Raw genomic sequence first — 21,050 nt, 5'->3', positions numbered from 1 at the left:
GAATGATAGTGAATTTATCACAGGGTGAAAAATAGATATTTTGGGGTTTTTAGAATGGGAGTTCACGGAGCAAGATGGAGGAATCAGGGCATGACCAGCCTTTCTCCTTATTCTTCTTGGCCTCCATCTTCTGCTGTGGTGCTGACACTTTTAGATTGGTTTAGAGTAAAAGCTCACTGTTCAACATAAGTGATAAGTATTGGAAAGTAATCGTAAATATTGTACATGTAGTTTTTAGTATAAAAGATAACACCGCCCCAGGGGAGGCAGAGTGCCTCTGCCTGTCCTGCTGAGGGGACCTCGGCAAGAAAGGAGAAAAATTTTATAAATAAGATTCAATAAACAACCTTGAGACTGAGAAATGAAGACTTCTGACTCCTTCTTCAACCGCCAAGCTGAGAGAAAAGACTTTTTAACTTATCTCAGGGTCACAGTGACCAGCTAGAGACCCTGAGACTGTTCCACCCACCCAGCCTGAGCCTGGGGTTCCCTGGCACAGAACACCCCAAACTCTGACTCCATTTACTGCACACAACCTGGCAAGACAAACTCGCCAAACCGTGCCCATTCCTGCACACAATTCCTGTGTTTTCCATTTTATAACCTGACCTGCAACACCTGGATGTGAGGGTTAGCACCACACCAAGCCACGGGATGCGCGGCAAACTTCCAAACCAGCCGTGTTTGTTTCTGTGGTGGGAACGAGCCGAGAAGCTGGGGTGGCACAGCTCTAGGGGAGCTGGCACAGGAGCCAGAGGCTGGTGGAGGAGCCAGGATGCCAAGGGTGGGGAAGGAGGCTCTCGTAGGAACAGGGTGCCCAGTTTGGAGGCAAGCTGGCAGAGGAGCCGGTGGAGGAGCCGGGTGTCGGAGGAACCCCAAGCACCCTCCGCCCGGCTCCATCTCGGGGGAAGGACAAAATCCTTGCTGGGGGCTACCATGGAGCCTGAAGCCGCCTAGGTTCGGCTGTCGACACCCAAACGCTTTCCCAAGGGGAATCACTTTCGTGAGGAGGAGAAGAAAATCTGCGCGCTCCTCCCGCCAGCCCTCTCAAAACAACGCTATTTTAGAGAAATCTCACTCTCGCCACGGCGGCCCCCCTGGTTCCCCCGTCCCGGCTCTGCCCCGGCAGGAAGGGGAGGGACCCGCGGCCGCTCCAGCCGCCCGTGGAGCTGCGGGACACCGGGGGCCGCTCCTGCCCGGGATCGGCATGTCCGGGACGGGCTGGCAGCCGCTGCCCGCGGCGGTAAGGCGGGCTCGGGGATGCGGGGAGGGCTCTGCAGAGGAGGAGGAGGAGGAGGAGGAGGGCGGCGATGCCGCTCCGGCTGCCCCCGGTGCCCCGCGGGCCCGGCGGGGGAGCGGCTCCGCGCCGGCACCGCCCTGGGCGCGTCCCGAGCCGGGCCGGGCCGGGCCGGGCCGGGCAGTGCCGGGCAGGGCGGGCAGGAGGAGCAGCCGCAGCGCCATGGCTTTCGCCCGCTGGTGGTACGCCATGGTGAGTGCGGGGGAAAGCCCCGGTGGGGAGCCGGGAGCCCCGCGGGGTGGGGCGGGCGGGATGCTCCGATGCTCCCGATGCTCCCGCCGCTCCCGCCGCTCCCCAGCGATCGGGATGGAGAAGGGGGTATGGAAAGGGGCTGTGGTGCGGATGGAGGCGAGACAGCGCCTTAAAAAAAAAAAAAAAAAAAAAAAAAAGTGGTTCGGGTCAGCGGTGCGCTCCAGCATCCCATCCGCTGTCAGGAAGCGACACAGAAAACTGGGGGTGTTGGTGCTGTTAGCAGTTTTGTTCGTCTCCCGAGTAACGCAGGGTCGCGGGGTGATGAAACCGCGCTAGAAAGAGTAAGACGGGATTTTTGTGTGGGAATGTTCCTGTTTTGGGAAGCGCTGCTCCTTTTCCCAGGAGCGTGCTCTTCACGGCAGGTGGGTGGCGGCGGGGCTGCCGTCGCTTGCCTGATCCTCCCCGAGCAAACCACAGCGCTCTGACGGCTCCGTGTGGTTTGGGTGGACCTGGGTCGCTGCTTGTTACTTTGACGAACCCGCGATTGCTTGAAAAGACTTTTAAAAGCTTTTAAGAAACTTTTATGACACGTTGCACATAGGAGGAAGCAGCTGGCCTCTGTGTGGAATGGTGAAAGGAAAAAAAGAAAAGTTTGCATTCTGTTAAAGTTTTACAGAAAGCGTGTGTTGTGAAATGTTGGTTTCAGAGAAAATATCGCTTTAATGCATTTCCTAAATATGTGTTCAGGAAGATGAAACCTCTTCAAGTGATAACTGGACTTTTAAGCTCCATGCAGCTTGGATCAGTTTTCAGGGATCAGTCATTGTGTCAGGTCAAATCAGTGTGGTGGAGGTGGCATAAAATCACAAAGGGAAAAGTTTGAGAATTACTGCACAAAGCTATGGAATGGATTTAAAAGGCCTCCTTAGCTCTGTGTCGTTGCATCCAGGGGAAGAAAAGATACCAAGATGTGGCTGTGTGTGATTGGGTAAGAAAACTGCTCCCACAGCTGCTCCTTTGGGAACCCCTGGCTGTGGTTGTTGGCACTTGGGACTGGAGTCCTCTTCCGTGCATGGGGAGGTAGGAGAGGCAGGAGAGGAGGGTGAGAGGGACAGACACAAAGGAGATTAAGGCTTTTACTGGCTGGTGTATTTAAAGCTGGGGTTGGATGCAATGAGAATCTGGATTTCACCTTTCCATTCTTCACCTGGCTTCATTGTAACTCCCCTGGCAACTCCTTGCATCTGACAGTTTTCCAAGCAGTGCCAAAGATCTCTGTCTTCCTCCCAGTTCCAGCTGAGAGCGAAAGTCAGATTCCCATCTCCTCAAATGTCTGTAATGCTGAGTTGATTGACTTTAGCTGAGAATCTTGCAAGACTTCACTTCTCACCCAGTTACTGCACGTCCTCCCAGATGCTGTGCAGTGGCCTTAAACCAAAGGCTTGTTAATGCCTTCTAAATCTCCTGAGGTTTAGAAGGAATTTCTTGCAAGCAAAGCCTTCAGTGAGGGTTGGTTTTTTTGTGCACATAGGTGTCTGTTCAGTTGTTAGTAATTTTCTCTGTGCTTTTTCACCAGTTGCTCTCTAGTTTGTGAATGCTGTTTGAGTCAGAAGTTTAAAGGTGTGTCTTAATAGTGTGGTGACATTTTTGTGCACTTTAGAACAGGATGAAGATCTCAGGGTAAACCTTCTTGCTCATGACACATATTTTTGTGAACATGTGATTATGGGTAGGATTGTGTGGTTTTGTTTTTGTTTTGTTTTTTTTTTTTTAGTTAGTAAGGTTGGAAAATATTTTGAGCCAGCTTAAAAGCTACAAGGAATTGTTAGCTCATGAGTTAAACTAAAATTGTCACTTCAGCTGTACGCCCACTGTTGATGTGAGAGAGCTGGAGCTGCTCTGATCCACTGCCTTGGTTATGAATCTGAATCTTTGGCACTTTAAGGGAAGATGGGAGGGAGAGGAAAAGGAAAGAATGCCCAAAGAAAAAGTCAGCTTGTCATCATGAGTTGTGAATATGAATGAGCAGTGGATGTGCACTGTCCCACAAAACCTGAGCTTAGCCTTCTGACTAAGCAGATTGATTTACTGCCTGTTTCTTTTGTTGTTGTTTTTTGTTGTTTGTTTTTTGGAGGCTTTGTGTTTGTTTGGTGTTTTTTTTGTTTGTTTTTTTATTTTTAGTTTTGTTTTGTTTGTTTTGGTTTTGTTTGGTTTGGTTTTGTTGTTTTGAGGGTTGTTTGTTTGTTTTTGTTTTTATTTTATTTATTTTTGTATATTTAATTTGTTAGTGGAGGGCTCAAAGCTGGAAAATCCAGATAAGAAAAGAACTGTTAAAGGGCATTATTAAATGGGGTCCCTCATCACACCCTATTCATCAACTGTTCAGGGAACCAGCATGATTTCCTCAGGTGTAGTGTGAAGCTGTGCTTTCCCAGGTTACCTCTTCAGGACAGGACAGAACAGGACAGACTTTCCTGCAAGGCAGAACCTTCATAGGCTGTTTTATTGTCTGAGGCCAGGGAATGAATTATCAAGGCTCTGTGTGTACACAGTGCATTACTCAACTTACTGGAAAAAAAAAAAAAAAAAACCGACCCAAACCAAAACAAAAATACTTTGGTCTGACCATATGTGCTTTGTTCCCTAAGTTGGAATAAATATATTTGGCCTCTGAGTCAAACTCTCTTTATTTTAGATGCTGTTTGGCATTGCCTTCTGGAGGGAAGATGTCATGCTTTTAGCATCTCTCTGACTTGAGTTTAGAGGTAGCAAGGTTGTGGTCCTTGTCCTGGTCTGTTCTGCATCCTCTCTGGGCACTGAAGCTGCCCTGGGGTCCCTCAAGGAGTTGTTCTGCCTGAGGCTGAGGAAATCCTGCCAGTCCCCTTCCATCCCTCCCTCCTTCTAGTCCTGGGTCTGGATGCTCTTTGGTGCCAAGGCCCTGTCTGCTGTGGGTTTCTTTGGTGTGAAGATGAGGAGGTGGACTTAGGGAGGAAGGGTAACACAGATTCAGCCCTGATAAAGGCCTGGCATGCTCAGTAAGAAGCAAGTATTTAGTTCCTACATTCCCTACTTGGTTTAGTAAGAGTAAAAAAAAAACACAACTAGAGACCCTACACTTCAATTGGTGTTGCTGCTTTTAAAGCCATGTCTGAATTTGAAGAAGGAAACAAATGCAAGCAAGATAATAGCTGGATTATTATAATTATTATTATTATTTAATAGCTGGATTCAGGATAATACTTGATTTTGGAGCATTTTGATGCTGAGAGTATCCATGCAAGAAGAGAGCCTGATCAGCAGAGTTCTCCTTTAACTCCTGAGCCTTATGGCAGTGCTGGCTCTGAAATTCCTATTCTGTGAGCAACAGGAGACTCACTGGCACTGCTCTTACTGATATGTGTGCAATGTGCTTTTATTGTAGCAGTAAAAAGCACAGATAGCTGGGTAAATTGTGCCTCTACTGGAAGTGCTATTATGGAGCAGTGAATCAATTAATCTCTTACCTGAATAGACAACCAATGGGGCTTGTTTTTCCTCTGAAGAGGCACATTTGGAACATGACTGTAGCATTTTCAATTTTAAAACTCGTTGAGTGTCTTAGTCATAACCAAACTCATTTTAAAAACTTGAATTGTTAGAGGTTGTCCAAAACAATTACTGAAATTTTTGTTGCTGTAGTATTTTTTTTCAGCCTGCGTTTTCTCCTGCTGATGTGCTGGAACTGATTTCTGCTGAAGATAGTGCAGTGATACATGGATCATTGCTTTCTCCCTATAGCCATGTAAAGAAAAATCTGCAGGAACTCATTACTTAGTGGATTAGCAGGCTCTACCTCCTGCTGCTCAGTCCCGAAAACAGAAGGGAATAAATGGGTCTTGAATCATCTCCTGTCTTTACTTAACGAAACAAACCAGACGTGAATCCTCCCTCCCAGATGTCTCAGTTGCTGTGGGAAGTTGCACCAGCTGAGATACTAGAGGGTAACTGTATTATGTTGCCTTTTATTTTAATTTATGCTTTTTTGCTTCTATTATTTTTGAAAAGACATGTTTTGAGGGACAATATTCACCACTTTTCAGAGATGCAGACAGTTCCAACATGCTGGATACCAGTGAACAAAATGTGTCTTTCTTTGCATTGCTGCACATGGGAAGCTGCTGGTATTATACATCAGGTTAAGTGAAAGGAAGAGCTGACAAAAGATGCAGGAGGTTCAGGGGTCCTCAAAAAACTGTATTTCCTAATGTGCACCTGTGCCTGAGCTGTTGGAGCATTTGTTTTTTTTCCTGTATCAGCACCAGAATTACAGCAATCATGGTAACAGCTTTCTTTCAGGCGAGGAGGGCTGGGCATAACAAACATTTCAGTGTGTCTAAGGGGAATTCAGATGTTGGAGTGGATTGCACACACCATGTTGGTGCCTCTGAGAGCTGTTTGAAGCCTGTGGTTTGGACATTTCCAGAACAAGCACTGGAGAGTGTTTTGCTGGTGAGGGATGAGTGATAAGGTGAATATCTTCCAGAACTTTTCACAAGAACAGTCATGTACAGCCCTAAGTGTCATGACCTTATGCCTGATTACTCTTGAAGTTATCCAGCAGTCTATTTTAGAAATCCTCTCCATTAGTGAGAAGAAAAACTTTAAATGTTCCCTGCTGTCATTTTGTGGTAGCTGAAAGGAATCATCCTTGCACTAAGAAGTTTGAGAATTTCTTTGTGTGGAAGATAAGACTTAAGGTCTAAATAACTACACATCTATTTTCTCTGTTCACAGCATGGCGACAAGAAGGCAAATGAAGCTTCTTCCAAGGCAGGAGAGAAGAAAGCAGAAGTGGAAGAGGTAAATCCATGTGTTTGAATATATTAAGAAAAGTTGGCAATGAATTTCCTCCTATGCTGATTTTTGCCTTTTGATAGCAAAGTGGTAGTTTTTGGACAATTAACTGGTGACTTCAGACAGTCATTATTCATCCCAGGAATGTTTAATTTTGTCTCATGCTGCTGAGCAGCCTACTGGAAATGGGTTTGTTTTTTTTTTGCTCTGTTCATATTTTACCTAATACTTAGTATCCATGGAAGTTACCTCAGTGAGGTGCCTGCTGTGCAGTGCTGGTGCAGTGTGGGACACATCAGATGGCCCTGGTACTTCAGCTGCCCAGAAGCACAGGTGAAGGGAGTGCACTCTGATGCTTTCCACCTGATGGTTCATCCATCCTCAGCAGAAGCTGTGTGGGAAATAACTTTGCCTGATCCTGTTTGACTGCACTGCAAATCAGGGCCAGTGAATGCTTTTGTTACAGTCCTCTGAAGTAGATGATTCAAGCAATTGCTTTTCTTTCCTGTCCAGAAAGCAAGGAAAACTTCTCCAGCCTGAGAATATGTTCCACCTTTCCTCTCCAGACAACTTGTGCAAATACCATTGTGCATTTATACAATCTTGGTTTAATGCCATATTCTTTGACTGCACATTGTTCTTCCTATTAGAGAAGTGCTGACATTTTCTTGTGGGAAGGGTGGGAGTTGAGGCCTGTAGTTCAGAGTTCTGGGGTTAATGTTTCTGACCTCTTATTGAGAAGATCTGTTTCTAGCAAAAACAAGACTCTTAACAAAATTTATTGTCCGGATACTTCTGCTTTTTGAGTCCTTAGAATACTGCATGTATGTTTCCTCTTGTGAATTTCTTCATGTGTTTTATTTGTTCCATGCACTCTGCAGTCCTTCAAAGTGGAAATAGATCAAAAACCTCTTCCAGAGACCTACTGAGGGGCATTTACTCCACTGTGACTCACACCTACCTCCAAAACACTCTGATTTGTTAAGCAGTTGAGGAAACAACTCAGAAGCTTTCAACAGTTTTCCCAAGAGTCGGCAATAATACATTTTTTGTTTAAAAGTCAGAGATAATGCCTATAGTCTTCAATTCTTGAGGCATAAATTTATAATGTATCTGTAGAGAGCTTTGGGCAATGTTGTCTAGAATATTGAGATTGTTCACCTGCCTACTAGAAAAGGTTTGGCATTAGAGAAATTACAAGAAAATATTGATGTCTTTGAGGAGTTTGTATCCATACTGAACGGAAAACAGTAAAATCAGTATGGTTGTTGTTTACCCAGAAGTAACAGCAGACAACTCTTGTCTCTCAGATTCTTTGGGTATACAGTGCTGAGGGGGTGAGAGAAGGAGGGTGGAGCTTTGAAAAGCAAGTTTAGGAAGGGCCTGACACTGCTTTGAGTGGGAGATGCCAGTCAGCCACAGCACCAAGAGGAGCTCTGCATCAATACTGTCAGGGTGTGGAAGAGGCTTCTTAACCCTTTCTTCTTAAAGAGAAGGGAGTCTTATAAGTAGACTGAAGAGAACACAGCAGGTTTGCTGTAGATAGAAACTTGTACAGTTATGTAATTGAAAAAGATAAGTGCAGTTCTTCATCAGTGTAGATGTCAATAAAAGTGTATGTGCTGTATTGTATTAGGCATTTCTCCAGGACAAAAGCTCAAGTCATAGGGATCTGTCTTAAAATCTTGATGTCTTGGTTGTTAGAACCTTACATTTATTGAGTTCACCTTCTGAGGAGAATCAGACAATTGCTGAAAATCTCAGGAAAAAAAACCAGCTGAGAATCTCATTTCAGCTGTACTGAAATGTTTTTATTCCTTGTGGGTGTTTGAATGGGGGAAAGTGGAAAATGGAAAAATAGAAACTTCCACAGACAATGAGGGATTTGATCTGCAGCCTTAGAATAAACTTAGATTGATGTAAAAATAAAGTACACAGACATTAAGCAGTGAAAGTATAACCTTATGTTTCTGTAGTTGTAAGTGCCTTGAGTAAGTAAGAAACTGTATTGATAAGATGGTGAAGGGTTTATAGTGTAGTAATGTAATTGTATAGAGTAAGCTGAGTTTAGAAGTTATAATAGAAACATCTGTAGGTGTGATAGTAGCCCATTGGATAAAAGGACACTTGTTGCAACGGAAGTAAGTAAAAGGGATAGGTTAAAAATGCAAAATAAACTTTGTAAGTTTAAACTAAGTTATAATAGAAGAGTTATAATATAAACTAAGTTAAAATAAGTAGTTATAGTTATATAAGAAGTTAAGTTGTAATAAGAAGGATAAGTTAAAATAGAAGAGTTATAATATAAACTAAGTTATAATAGAAACGTGTGTAGGTGTGATAGTAGCCTATTGGATAAAAGTACACTCGTTGCAACAGAAGTAAGTAAAAGTGATAGGTTAAAAAGCAAAATAAACTTTGTAGCAAATGCCCATTGGATTAGAAAGTTATGTATGGCCTTGTAACAAAAAACTTGTGACTACTTTGAGCTATGGCCAATTGCTTGCTCTTTAAAATCTCACAGCCTTTGAGACTGATGTTTATCTGGGCAATAAATCGTTCTTAGCCCAACTGTAGTCCCATCCCTTCAAATAAAAGCACCGATAATAATAGGGGAGCTGTTAACAGAAAAGAAATGGTGGCTGTTGCAATTGCTGGTTGCTCATGCAGGTGAAGCTGTGGCATATTGCTGCAGCTGGGATGCAGCTGCCACCCTGCAGAAGTGAGTGGTGTGCTGCAGGTTTCCCAGATCTGTCCCTCTGTGCTCTCACTGTGATGGGACATCGTGGACCTGAGCCAAGGTGTTTGCAGCATGCCATTGCAAAGGGCATGGAATGGTAAATTTCCTTTCTTCCCCTTGCTTCCTGGTGTCCCAAAGCTTTTAGCAGTTTGTCAGCATGTGAGGGACAGCTGGTGTGGTTTTATCTTATTCCCCATCTGGGCATTGTCTTCAGCTTACCTATGTGTGTGCCTTTCTACCAATTTCAGATCACTTCCACTTTTGAGGCCATTGGGGCTCGAGTGCTGTAGAAGCTCTTGGATGCTAAAATATAAATGCTTTCAAGAGTAGGTGGCACAAAATCACTGAAGAAAATCCCAGGATGGTTTATAAAATACACTGAACTAAGAAATCCCTGGCCCAGAGATTGAGTCTGGAAGAGTATTTAGAAGAGACATCAACATAGACCTGAACTGTTTTTACATCACTGGTTTTGTTTTCTTTCCTATCTGCTGCTGACCACTACTAGAGACAGGGGAGTGATAAAACTTATCCAAACTTAGGGAGGCAGGCCTTGCACTGTGGTGAGGCACACGGTCCTGCTGTCCCAACCTTGCTGCCTGTCCCAGCCTTTGGCTGCCCTTGGGGCACAGGGTGTTCTGCTGCACAGCCACATGAAATCCATAAAAATAGAGCAGAACAAGTGCTCACACTGTGTGTGGCTGTGCTCTGAAACCCCCCTGCTCTGTGCTGATCCATGTTAATAATGTGGAGAAAGATCTGTTCTCTTTTTACTGTCGCAGAGGGAAATGCCAGGGAGAGATTCTGTGTCTGTGCAAAAGCCCAGCCTGTGCATGGCTGCTGTCTGGATGTGGAAATGTGATGGTAAAAAGGAAGACAGAGTCATATATTGTAGGAATTGGAAGCCCCAGCTTAGAGTGAAGCCATATTTCACCAGGTATGGTGTGAAACAGGACCCTCTTTAACGTCTCCTGGCATTATGAGTTGTTCTTTACAGGAATGTAGGCAGGAACCTGTGCTGCTTCTTCAGCTCATTGTTCTTTACTTATCAGGAAATATATTCTTTATTTTGAAAGGATGACAGTGATGATTGGTGCTAAAGCATCTCCATCCTTCCAGAATTGATTCTTTGCTCTGAAATCAGTGTGTCTGGGCTACTTTTTAATCCTGGGGCTTGCCACTTAGGATTCCTTGTCCAGAAAAAGCACGAATGCTGAGTAAAGGCATAATGGCTGGTGAAAATCTCGTTGGGGTGCCCACTGCTGGTCTGAGTTGTGGAAGTGCAGGGGAAGGTTTTACCTGCGGTGTTTGTGAGGTTTCTTTTTACTTTGGTGCCAAATTATTTATTTATATCTGCATTGTTTGTTTGTTTTCCTTCCCCTTTGTGCCTCACAGCACCTTGGCACTGGCAGAGGGGATTGTGGCCTTAATTTGTCTTCAGTAGAGGAGTAGGAAGGTTCTGGGAAGCACAACTGCAGCTTCTTTATCTCTCTCCCTTTTCTATTTTGGTGCTTCTTTTGGCTAAAATGCCAAAGGTAGTTGAAAAATAACATTATTTCAGTTAAATTCTGGTACTTGCTGAGAGCTGCTGCAATGTGAGTGTCTGCCTTCAGAAGGAATAGAGGGTGATTGCTCCTCAAGCTGTTCTTGAATGAAAGATTGATAGGGGGAGGCTGAAATGCTGCTGATGGTTGTCAAAAGCATTTGCAGAACAGAGATTGCACATCCTTCCCTTTTGTGGGTTTTTTTTCCCCTCAAGACAAGTGTACTGTAAGCATTCTTACTGCAATCTCACAATGAACACTTAAATGTTGTAGTCCAAAATGAACAATAAGTCCACTTTTCTGGACACCAGTCTTAGCACATGTCTTCCTTTGCAAATCCATTTAGCAGAAAAATGTATATTTCATCTCCCCCTTATTAAACCTGCAGAATTAATATTCCACTCTGAAACAGTGCTCTGCCTTTTGGAATCCACTGCTAACAGTGAAGAGTAGATTCTGAGTATCTGTGTGCCACAGCTTTTTATTCCTTCACACACAATTCTTTACAGGCCCATAACCCATTTAATTCATTCCATAAAGAAGCTGTGTTTTGATAATCCATTGTCTCTGTTAATACCAGGTTGGGAAGAAAGGTATGGGCACAGATGCAAGGTAATTCCTCAGTTGTTTGTGTCTGAGAATGTCACAGAAGAAAAATACTCTTCCAGTTCTTGGAGGGGGAGAAGATGAGAACAGCTCTGATGTATTTGTCAATAAAGGATATCTGATCTGGTTTGCATGGAGGGAACATCTTGGGAAACACCCAAACATCCTTATTTTAATAAGGGTGAAAGAAGGATAAACCTGAATTGAATGATAAACATTGAATGATGTGGCCAGTTCTTCTGCCTTTACAAATGTAGTAAGGGATACCTGGATACCAAAGAAGCTGCTGTTGAAAGATGACTCTGGGAACTAAAATATATATTACTCCATGTGCTGTGGTCAGTATTTACTGAGTGATACTCATTTGATATGGTGGCTTCAACTTCCACATGGCTCTTTTCCAAGTAGTCTTTCTCAGTTGCAGAGGAGAATTTATTTGTTAATTTTTCTTCTCTATCTTTTATTGCTGTTTGGTTTATCACCAAATAATTATCGGCATTAACATTTTTTTCTTTATTCTGTTTTGTTGATTAACACAACTTCATACTTTGAGCAAGGATTTATTTCACTCTGTTAGCTGGTTCTGATTTTGGAGGAGGCTTTTCTTTGGTTGTTTTTATTGTTTTTTGGGGGAACATTGTGGCTTTTTTCTTTTTTTTTTTTTGTGGGGGTTTGGAAGGTGGGATTTTTTGTTTCTGGTTTTTGGTCTGTTTTTCAGTTTGGGTTTTTTTGGTTTCAGGTGTTCTTTTTGGTTCTAATTTTGAGGGGGTTGTTTGGCTTTTTGAATGTTTATTTGTTTGGTTTTGTTTTGTTTTTTCTAATTGTTAGTTTGGTTTGGTTTGGGGGGACTTTTTTTGTAGCTCAAACTTGCTGGGAGGTGGGGAAAGCTACCCTTGTGCCTGAAATTTTTGAGTATATTGGTAAGGTGTCATAAAGACTCCCTTCTCTAAAACAGTAGTCTATGGATTTGTGGAATTCTGTGATTCTGTGGTATTTTCAGAGCATCACAGTTCTGTCAGACATCTTGAAGGTAAAACTTGAATGCCATAAACCCTGAGCCAAAGGCTGAGCATGAGGTGGCAGTCAAGACCTGTGGTGCTGAAGGTGTGCCCACAATCCTGATTGCTCTTCAGAGTATTGCCTTTTTTTTTTTTTTTGGTGATTCTTTTATGGTGACTTCTTTTTTTTTTTTTAATTTTTTCTTTCAAAAGGGGAGGCAAGCACTTCAGATTTTGAGCTACTTGGACAACTTAATTAAAAGCTGAAGGATTTGTGGGTAATGCTCATTACAGCCCTCAGTGCACTGTGTCAGAGACAAAGCCAAAGGTGTTCTGCATCTCAGGACTGTCTCTACAAAATTAGAAATGTATCACACTTCCATCACCTGCCTCCAGGATCATTACCACCTCAGCTGGAGCACTGCTTCCTTCCTTAGGGAGTTAAAAATGCTCATTTTAACCAGAACTGCAGAATATGTGCAAGGAGGCTGTCTGCTCCCTTAGGCATGTGTGGAGAAAATACGGAGACAAACCTGACTGGCACATGATGGAGGGGGCTGTGGTGAGGCCCCTGGATGTCTCTGGGGTGTGTTTGGGGTGTCTCTGCTGCTTTTTCCTTCAACTGCACCCCTCAGCCTGGGCAGAGCCCCCAGGATTGGGGCGGGTCTGTAATGGGCAGCACCACTGGAGCTCAGTGGCTGAGCAGGAAGGTCCTGAGCTGGAACACTCCTAACATCCTTTTAACAGGCAAAACACAGTGTTAGTCTCGGGTTTTGCAGCATCCTGTGGAGTCTTACTGGGATGTCATTTTTTTTCCAGTGTGATCCTGGATGTAAGATCTCTCTTAGTCTCAGTTGGTTCCAGATTTGGGGCATATTTTTTAAATTTTGTGTAGGTGGCCCTCTGCCTCACCTCTGGATGTGGCTGCTGAATGTGCATCTTTGCTCAAGCTTTTTGTTTTTTCAAACAAAACCAGGAAGAGAAGGTGGAATTACCTGAATGGCAGAGGTCTCTGGATCTCCCAGATTGTTACCATTCTGGTGTCCCATCCATTGAAAACCGGTGCTTCTGACTCTGCTGGTTGAATCTCTGGTCCTTCTGCAGCCTGCCCTGCTTGTGGAAATGTGAAATCTTTAATTGCATTGTGAATCTTGTGCTTCTTAGAAAAAAACCCCATAATTTTGCCCTTAACTTTGTATCTTTACTTCCCTGCCTGAGGGTGTTACCTACTGGATGGTCTTTCACATTCTGTCTGGGCAGCAATATCTTGCCCCCCTTATTTTCGTGATTCTTTTTGTATAGATACTGTTGCTTTAACTGTTAGCATAAAATGGAGTCGCCGTGCCACAGGAAATGGCACAGATTTATGTGTTATTCATAAAACACTGCAGGAAAACTCAGGCTGTTCTGGGTGTGCACATTTCTGAGCTCTGAAATGTGCCTGTGTGAATTAAAGCTACGTAGGAGAATTCATTTTCTGATGACTCGCCTTGCAAAAATGTTCTAGGGCACTTTTTTAAGTGTGCTTTTTCTTTTTTTAGTTCTTTGATTTCATTTGGGTTTTTGTGGGTTTTTTTGTTTGTTTGTTTCACAGTTTTACTTGGCTTTTCTTTTCCTTCCTCAACATTTCTGACCTTTATTATGTTGTTTTTTTTTTTCTAGAAGAAACAAGCAAGTGCTAATGTCAGCCAGCCGCCCAAAACAGAGACAAGTGGAGCAGCTGCTTCTGCTAAGGTAATGTGTGTACTTAAGGAAATTATATTTTTTTTTTACAAGTGAAGAGACTGTGGTGTGACTCCATCCCCTGCACTGGGATGGAAAATTATTTGTTTGCTCACATTCAACACCACAGGGGTGGCTCCTCATGGCTTGCTAGAAATTGTAACCCACTGAAAGGAAAGGGGAGCACAAGGCAGCAGAATGCCAGTGTTGACATCATGAGGAAATAAATGGTAACATTCTCCCTTTTCACATGTTCTTTGTTAGTCTCCGAGTTATTTTAAAGAATCCTGGCCCTGTTGATGCCAGTGGACACCTTCATTATTTGACTTTTGGGGGTGCTGTGTTTCTTTTTTCACTCTGAGGTGTTCATATTTTTTTTTTTGGCTTCTGTTCTGAACTTGGTGAGTTTGAAGAACTGACAGCTTGTCTTTGCTTTCAGTGGCCCCAGAGCAGTCCAGCTGAGCATTCAAGAAGCATTTTAAAGCTGAATGGCAAAGGAGTGCAGGTGATATTCTCTGAGGGGAAGCAGGGTGCTCAGGTCTTGCAGGGTATTGAAAGAGGGTGTTGAAAGTGCTCTTGCTGGGGCTGCACCTGATAGCCATTGTTAGGTGCATAATTGTCACAGGGGATGCAAATCACTTAAAAGAGAAGCAGCAGTGTGTTTTATTGAGGTAAATAAACATTTTTTGATGGAACTTAGTGAAGTTTGACAGTGAAGTTTAACTCCAGCTGGAGTCCAGGGAGAGCTCAGACTGGGCCCATTTTGATGGCAGCATTCCAGAGTGAGGCAGCTGGGTGCTGGTCAGCAGTGCAGACAATATTCATGTCTTTTTTTGCTTCTGGTACCGTGTTCTTTACTTTAGTTACCTTGAAATTCTGGGTTTCAGAAGCACCTTTTCACATATTTCTCAACCCACCTTCACTCCCATGTGTGAGCCAGGGGCTTTCCAGCTCCTCAGTTCACACCCAAGATGTGGAGCTGGCTGAGAGGGGTCCAGAGATCCACCACAGTGTTCCATGTGTGGAGGGAGCCTGTTCTTGGGAGGATCCTAACAGCAGGAAGTTGTTTCTGCTTTTGAATGGGATTTTTTACTTTCTCAATCAGTGCTTTTGTAGCATAATACACCTAAAGATATCTGCATGCTTCCTAAGTAATTTATTTTTCCTTTATACTCAGTGAGGGAGGAGACAAAGATATAAATTCTGTTGTCCCTTTGTTTCAGTGTTTCTATCTATTACTAAAGACAGCCCAACATTTTAAATTATTTTTCTTTCTAGTCCTTGCACTTTGCCAAGGTTTACTCCTCCTAGTCAACATGGATGTCACCAGCTCCACAGTCCCAGGGATGCTTACATCTAATTTGCTGACTAACACATTTAACTTATTTTTTTTTCAGTATATGTTCTTTGTATGGTAAGTAGAAAGAAGTTTTATGTGTGGAAGGCACAATTCATACATCCTATTAAGCCTAGGAACTGGAAGTTAGTGTCATGAAAATAATGCAATGGAATTGCCAGGAATTGCTCTATATTAGGTTTTGGCATCTTAGATTGTGTATTTTAGCAGTACTCTCCATTTTCTGTGACATTCCAGCATGCTTACTGGATTCTGTACTATGATTTTGTACTAGGATTATGTACTATGAAAATACTCACCTCATACTATCTAATATTGACTTTTAATCAGTAGCTAATTCAAGTTCAGCCTTTTCAGTTCCCACTCAGCCATTTCCACCTTTTTTCACTTAGGCTAAATGATGTGTTAATTGTAACTTTTACTCTCAACAATCTCCTGTGATCCTCTAGTGTTACTTAAAATACAGGAAAACTCAGAGATTTATTGTAGTTTTTGCCACCCGTACCTTTTTTCAAGCCATTTGTCTGGCTGTTTTCTTTTCTGCATTTAATTTTGTCTCTAAAAATATCTATTGAAAACAATAATTTTGCAGGGTTTTGGTTTGTTTTTTTTTTTTTTAAACAGGAATTTTGCAGGAAGGGAAGTATTTCTTGAAAAGTTAAGGCAGTACTTTCTGCTTTCCTGCAAAACCAGATCAAACCTTTTAGTGCAGTAAGAAATACTCCCCCAGTTTTTGGACAGTTTGTGACTGCTGTTTCTCCTATTATTTATTTCCCCCCTGATGTAGCTTTAATAATTCTGCTGGTCAGTAGTACTTACTTGCCATTACTTATCCCAGATAAATTTCTAAATCCTTACCAGAGGCAAGGGAGGTGGGATTGTTAAGTTACTCCAGCTCACGCTTTTTATTTTTTTAACCAATTCCTACCTTATGGTGAAATTAAACTGAAGAGCCAAGAAGGGGTTTGCTGCCTCCACAACAGACCTGAGTAATTTTTCCTTCAGCTGGAAAGGCATAATAACTGATGGCTTGTTTCTTCTGAGCTTTCTGGCTTTCAGATGCAGGAGCTTGTGTGTGGTGAAGGATTGTCACTGTGTCTGATTGTTCAAGGGAGGGCACTCAGCTGCCTGGCTCTGTTTTCATCCACTGTCCATCAGAAATGCAGTTCTCCGTGGCTTCATTTTAACCCCCCCCCCCCCGTGCTCTCCGTTGTGTCACTCTGGAGTTCCTGGAATTGCAGGCAGTGTTTAGTCACTGCCTCTGCTCCCTGTGTTCTTGCAGGGGTGTTAATTGTCAGCCTAAGTGTCCCTGTGGCGCAAGAAGTGCTGCCCCTCCTGCCTCCTCCTCTGCACTAAGGCCACTCAGGAGGCTCAGTCAGCAGCCTGGACGTGCCCAGTTTTTGTGTGACTCAAACCCGAATGGATAATTCAGAGAGGCAGCACTGAGGCAGGTGTTCTGGCCCCTTTGTTTCTGTGACAAACCTTTCTTTCCTCTTTGGCGGGGGAGTGCTGTTGGACTGCTGCTTTGCACCAGGGTGGGTTTTCAGTGAGCTCCTGGCTTGGCAGATAGATGGAGTGAAAAGGGAGGGTCAGGTAAGGCTGTCATCATCAGGAATGTTTACTGGGTTGCCTAAGAGCAGCCCCTTCCATGCTCACACTGGCTGCCAAGGTGCACAAACCAGGGCATGGCTGCCAGGATTAGCAGGCGGCAGTGGGGAGGAAAAACTGAACTCACCTCCTCCCTCTCCTGCCAGCGCTGCTGTGTTCTCTTTCACAACCTTTAATGAAGATTTTGCCAGTTGCACAGCCACCAGGAAGGCCAATTTCCACCTCAGTGTTCAATCGTGTCTATTAATAGAAGGCACTAATACTTGAACACAGCTGGATCCAGCCACCCTTCCTGGATCTTTGTGTTCTTATGTGGTATTTCTGCTGATAACAGATGGAGTTTTTGCTGCTTTTTATGTGGCAGATTTTTTGCATTGCTCCTAATGAGTAATTATTTTCTTTTTCTGGCTGGCTGCTATGGCTTGGAGAAGTGAGAATCTGTATTACTTTCCTGGCCTATTGAAGCAGTGCTGGGAGAGCTCAACAACAGTGGTGGAAATGCAGTAATAATTATTGTTATTTCCAATTTTCAGAGGAAGCTTCTTGACCTTAATGATTTAAGAAATTTAGGGTTAGTTACTTTTAGCTGGCACCCAAATTAACATTGTTTTAAAAAGGAATTCTTTCTGTTTTCTCATGCAACAAACAAGAAAACAAGGAAAAAGAAGAGAAGATGATAAGTATCTTTGAGTGAAATTCCTACTATTTTTGCAGCAGGCAAATTTATCTAGTTTATCATCAAAAGTGACACCTACTGTCAGTGGTTTTATTTCTGCTACACACCTTATTAACTGCCACCAAATTTTTATTTTGTGAGCTTTGCAGAGGCACCTTATTGTGAAGGAAGAAATTTTTGAGCAGAAGGCATCTGAAGTCACAGGATTGTTTGCGGATGTCCACAGAGATGCATAAATTTATTCTTACATCCTCAGTCATATTGTGAAGGTTGGAAAGGCTACCTCTAAAATTTGAGATTATTCAGAAAAATAACAATTCAGGCTACCTGAGGACTTAGTTTCCATGTTCTCTCCGGGGTAGGAGTGTCTCATGACACAGATTCACAATTTATAGGTGTCCTGCAGCAGGGCTGTGGCAAATCATGGGGCTTTTCCTGGAAGTTGCCCTCAGAGCTGCTGGCAGCACGTGAAAATCAGGAGGGCTGTGCCTGTGTGGAGAACAGTGCTGGCTCTCTTGGTGGCAGAGGCACGCTAAAAATAGGCCTAAACATTAAAAATTGGAAGTTGCTGGAGTACAAAAGGTGGTGCGTAGTGCATGGAAGAGCTGGCTTTGTGTAAAGATACAGGATTTGCAACTTGTAGAGCTGTGCAGTGGTCAAAATAGCACAAACGCTTTCACAAAGAAAAAATTCTATACTTCACTCAGAAATGGGATATCTCCTTCAAAAGTCTGCAGATGCTTGTCCCTTTCTAATTCCCTAGCAGGTCTGACTTATTTCTTATTTTTTGCTCTAGATAAAGGGCAATACAGAGGCTATTATGAAAAAGTGACTGAAGGTTTTGTTAGTGGCACAGGGCTTTTTCTTTAAAAAAAAAAAGAAAACAAACTCTCCCATAATACCACAGGTATTGAGAATTTGATTATATGGCAAAAAGAAATTCAAGAGCAGATCACTATTAGTATTTCAAGAAGTACCCATTAATTTCTAAACTAATAGAGATCATTTGGGTTTGTGTTATGCTTAAAAATAACCCTACTCAGTCAGGTTTAGGCCTTAAGTGGCCAAACCCATCTCAATTACTTTCAATTAGTAACATCCATGTACTCAGAGAGTCTGGGTAATCAGTCCAAATTTAGAGACTGTAAACTTGTAATGGGGCCGAGGGGAAATGAGCAGGTTCCTCCCCTCGGCACCAGTGCTGAGAAACCAAAAGGTGGGAGGCAAATACTGCATTTTGGATGCTGGATTTAGCCTCACCCCTTGCTTTTGCTGCGTGGTGACAGCTCAGTGACAGCTGTCCCTGCTGGGGCACCCTGGTCCGGCCAGCTCCAGGAGGAGCAGCAGGATTGGCTCTGCTCACCGTGGCTGAGTGTGGGAGCCCAAACCTGCAGGTCTGGGTGCCCTCCCCGTGCTGCTGGGTGGGGATTGTGTGGCTCAGCACTCAGGCTTGCCAAGGGCTTGGCTTGGCCAGCAGCTCCCGGAAGCCACAGCCCCAGCCCCAGCGAGGAGCAGCCGTGTCCCTGCAGCAGAACAGGAGCCACACGTCCACCAAGTGAGTCAGCTGTTCCTGCTTCGCTGTCCTGCCGCCCCTGCGTGAGGTTTGTTCTGTTCTGTTCACGTTGCAGTTTTCTTTTTTTTCTTTTTTTTTTTTTTTTTTCTTTTTTTGGGTCGTTTTCTGCCCTTTCTCCCCCTCTTCTGGGAATTCTGCAGGCTGAGATAACACCAGCTGCCAGCTCCGGGGCTTTCTGGCCGTGCCTCCCCTGTCAAGCAGGCTTGAGGCATTCCAGAGCAGCGTGTAGTTAGTAAGCTTTTGAATTTATTTGCTTGAATATACTGGAAACAGCCTTTTCATTCACCACGTGACACAGCGGTTTGGAGAAGAGAGGGACAAGGAAGAGCAAGCTTTGAAAGCAGTGTCTAAGTTGTTCTGTATTTACATTTTGTTTTGGGGCGGGGTTGGTGTTTCTTCCTTGCTCACAGCCCACGCTGTTCTGGCTTCCAAGACCTGTGTGATTTTTTTTTTTTTTTGGCATACTAATGCAGAGCCTGTAAGCCTGTGCAGAGTATTGCATAGTCAGGGTGTGGTGATCTGCAAGAGCAACTTCTTGTTTGAACTGTGCTCAGTTATCAGTGGTTTATTGCACTTGAAAATATATGTTTTAGATATGTTTTAGCATATCTAAAATATACTAAAACATCTGGAAAAAAATAATACTTTTCAATGAATGGTATTGTTTCTGGAGTAGTGAAAATTAGATAGGTAGACATTGCCTAATTAATGCCACTATTTGGTTATTGATGGTAATATTGTCTCTCCTTTGGACACAGTTAAAGTAGTGCATGAAATAAATAGAATTTTTAAACATTGCAGACACCTCTGTTGAGTTCTTGATCTCTTTTCTTTTTCTTTTTTTTTTTTTTTTTGGTAACTAGTTTCCTCAGTGTTGGTTTTTTTTAATATATATTTATATAATACATAGCTACTTCTGCATTTCTGCATTAGACATTCTCTTTTCTAGACTAACATTTGTTACACTCAGTCACTCAGTCTTTTATATAACAGTGCTTTCTTAAGTGTTTTTTGGTTTGGGGCTTTGGGTTTTTTGGGTTTTGGGGTTTTTTTGTTTCCTTTGAGTGATTAGATACGTGGGGTATGTAGAGCTTGCAGAAAATTCTGTTTCTGATCTTGGAGTTGCAGACATGAGTTCCATGACCAGTTTTTCCTCACAGCTCTGGTTGTACAGCTTTGCACGTTAGGGGGACACTCCCAGTTTGTGTTCTGGGCAAGGCTGTGCTGCCCCGGTGCCCCATGGAGGACTGGGAGTGAGGGTAGAGAAGAAACCTCTATCTCCAGAAAGCAAAGGAGCTGTTTTTTTCACTGAGTTGATCTCCAGCCTCTCCACTGTCACCATTTCTGCCCTTTGTTTCCCTGAGAGGAGGATGCTTGTGCTCATTAAAACTTTGGGTCTTTGTCCAGAGTCTCTTCTGCCAAAGGGGGAACCTGGCATGGAGATAGGGAGGGTGGCAGCTTTCAGCACTCTTTGGGAGCTCCTTAAGGCTCAGAAACCCTGCTGGCTTTATGGAAGAAGTCAGGTCTGTGCCTGCCTTTATGCCATGCTCAGCACAAGTGCTGGAACCACCTAGAAAATGAACATTTTTGATCCCCAGGAGGGAAGACCGCTGTGAGGCAGGATAAAACCTCAACAAAGTGGAGATTTCATATTTTTTAACTGAACCATAATGCAGTTATTCCTCCAGAGCATGCTGAAGGCCCTTTTGAAGTGATTTTAAGTTGAAGCCAATGCTGAAGCAAGAAGTGCCCCAATCTGCCTCTTTTTAAGTGGAAATAATAAAACAATGTTGAAATTTTCTAAAATTATCTAAAAACAAAGCCCAATGACCCACCACCACCCCTGGTTATGCAGTGTTGCCCTTAGATGATATTTTAACAGCCAAGCTCTATTAAGATTCCCT

General features: G+C 43.4%; 1 protein-coding gene across 3 annotated transcripts in view; it reads left to right on the top strand.

Annotated features, from left to right (window-relative positions):
• Positions 1-1,032: 1,032 nt before the first annotated feature.
• Positions 1,033-21,050, top strand: part of CAST (calpastatin) — a 52,376-nt gene continuing 32,358 nt past the window's right edge. The window contains exons 1-3 of one of the 3 annotated variants that reach the window (XM_071455702.1): positions 1,033-1,243; positions 6,263-6,328; positions 13,873-13,944. In XM_071455702.1, coding sequence (XP_071311803.1) covers positions 1,208-1,243; positions 6,263-6,328; positions 13,873-13,944 — 174 coding nt within the window. In that variant the 5' untranslated portion in view covers positions 1,033-1,207. Of the gene's footprint in view, positions 1,244-1,357; positions 1,490-6,262; positions 6,329-13,872; positions 13,945-19,038; positions 19,175-21,050 lie in introns of those variants that run through there. The other 2 variants (XM_071455703.1, XM_071455704.1) reach the window with 2 other exon arrangements.

The sequence above is a fragment of the Agelaius tricolor genome, unplaced genomic scaffold (genome assembly GCF_023055355.1).
Source record: "Agelaius tricolor isolate 1412-34295 unplaced genomic scaffold, bAgeTri1.0.p SCAF_53, whole genome shotgun sequence".
Lineage (NCBI taxonomy): Eukaryota > Metazoa > Chordata > Aves > Passeriformes > Icteridae > Agelaius > Agelaius tricolor.
Note: the sequence above shows the minus strand (reverse complement) of the source record. Positions and strands in the feature narration are given on the sequence as shown.